The following is a 1,204-nucleotide window of genomic DNA, read 5'->3' on the forward strand; positions in this document are numbered from 1 at the left end:
AAAAAAAATATTGTTTCTCCTGGAGTCTGACAGCAGGACTTACTATGCAGGCTAATTAGAATATAACTACATGTTATGTTACATTTAAACCAGCTATCAAACGCCTGTTTGCTGCCAGAATGCCTGTGAAATAGTTTACCTAGAACAAACACTCAATACGATAAGAATTAAAGGCACAGGAGCATTGKGATATTATAACTAACCCCTGGGCATAATATTTTATGGAGAGAGAGCTACTAGATTAACATAATTTATTACATTTAATTTAGATAGTTATATATTTAGAGTATTCTCGTGACCAAATATCAATTAATATGCWAAATACATAGAAAAGCYATCACAACACATCGGTTATACTCCTGTCATTAACTGTTGAGTAGCATGCTAACGGTAGTAGCATGCTAGTCAGCCGACTTATTTCCTGCTGGGGTTTTCCACAAAGACAGCTTTAAACCAGACAAGCTTACCTATACCACTAATACCAGTATAAGCAGACAGAATCCGACTCACCATCCATCGCACCACAACCGGACCACCCTCTTCCTTTTCTCCGGGCTACACGCGGAGGTACCCGGCAAACTGCAACCGGCTTCTCCGCTCTGATCCTCGTTAGCGTAGTGTCCGTTTTTGATCATTTCTACGAGTTTACAGAGATACGTTTAATGTTTTGGAGCTGCTTTGTGTTTTAGAAAGTTATTACAATCTGTGCTGAAAGAATTAAACAACAAAAGTCTTCAACAGGTCAGCTCCGCTTCTGGTGATCGGACGGAATGTCACTGAACAGCGGCCAACGCCTCCGATTGCGTCACACCGATCGAATGTTCTCACGATGACGTGGTGATTGCATAATTAATCCAAAAAGAGATTTAAAGAAACACAGCCCTAATTTAAACCAAAAACGTTTGACTTAAGTTTAGAGATAAACTGACGCATTTTTAAATGTGAAAACTCCTAAAGTTGTAATTTCACGCAAATTTCCAAGTCTAAGTTGGAATTTATGCTTAACCTCAAGTCTTTTTTTAACCACGTTTGTAAAATTAAAAGCCAATGTATACCACTGATTTAAAAAAAAAAGTGTTAGTGTAAAATTACAACACGAAACTTATTAAAAATTATGCTTCAAGGTTCCTGCAAATTAATGTGCTTGATAGGAATAGGCAGTACAGAATATAACACATCTTAAAATCCTTAAATGAAAAAAAAA

The 1,204-nt window shown here is 37.0% G+C and overlaps 1 protein-coding gene across 2 annotated transcripts in view; it reads right to left on the reverse strand.

Moving 5' to 3' along the window:
- pcyt2 (phosphate cytidylyltransferase 2, ethanolamine) overlaps positions 1 to 820 on the reverse strand; it is a 13,901-nt gene extending 13,081 nt beyond the window's left edge. Inside the window, exon 1 of one of the 2 annotated variants that reach the window (XM_017307144.1) lies at positions 511 to 820. In XM_017307144.1, the coding sequence (XP_017162633.1) occupies positions 511 to 635 (125 nt within the window). In that variant the 5' untranslated portion in view covers positions 636 to 820. The remainder of the gene's footprint in view (positions 1 to 510) is intronic. The other variant, XM_008410463.1, reaches the window with a different exon arrangement.
- Between the last annotated feature and the right edge of the window lie 384 nt (positions 821 to 1,204).

This window comes from Poecilia reticulata, linkage group LG1 (genome assembly GCF_000633615.1).
Source record: "Poecilia reticulata strain Guanapo linkage group LG1, Guppy_female_1.0+MT, whole genome shotgun sequence".
NCBI classification, from domain to species: domain Eukaryota; kingdom Metazoa; phylum Chordata; class Actinopteri; order Cyprinodontiformes; family Poeciliidae; genus Poecilia; species Poecilia reticulata.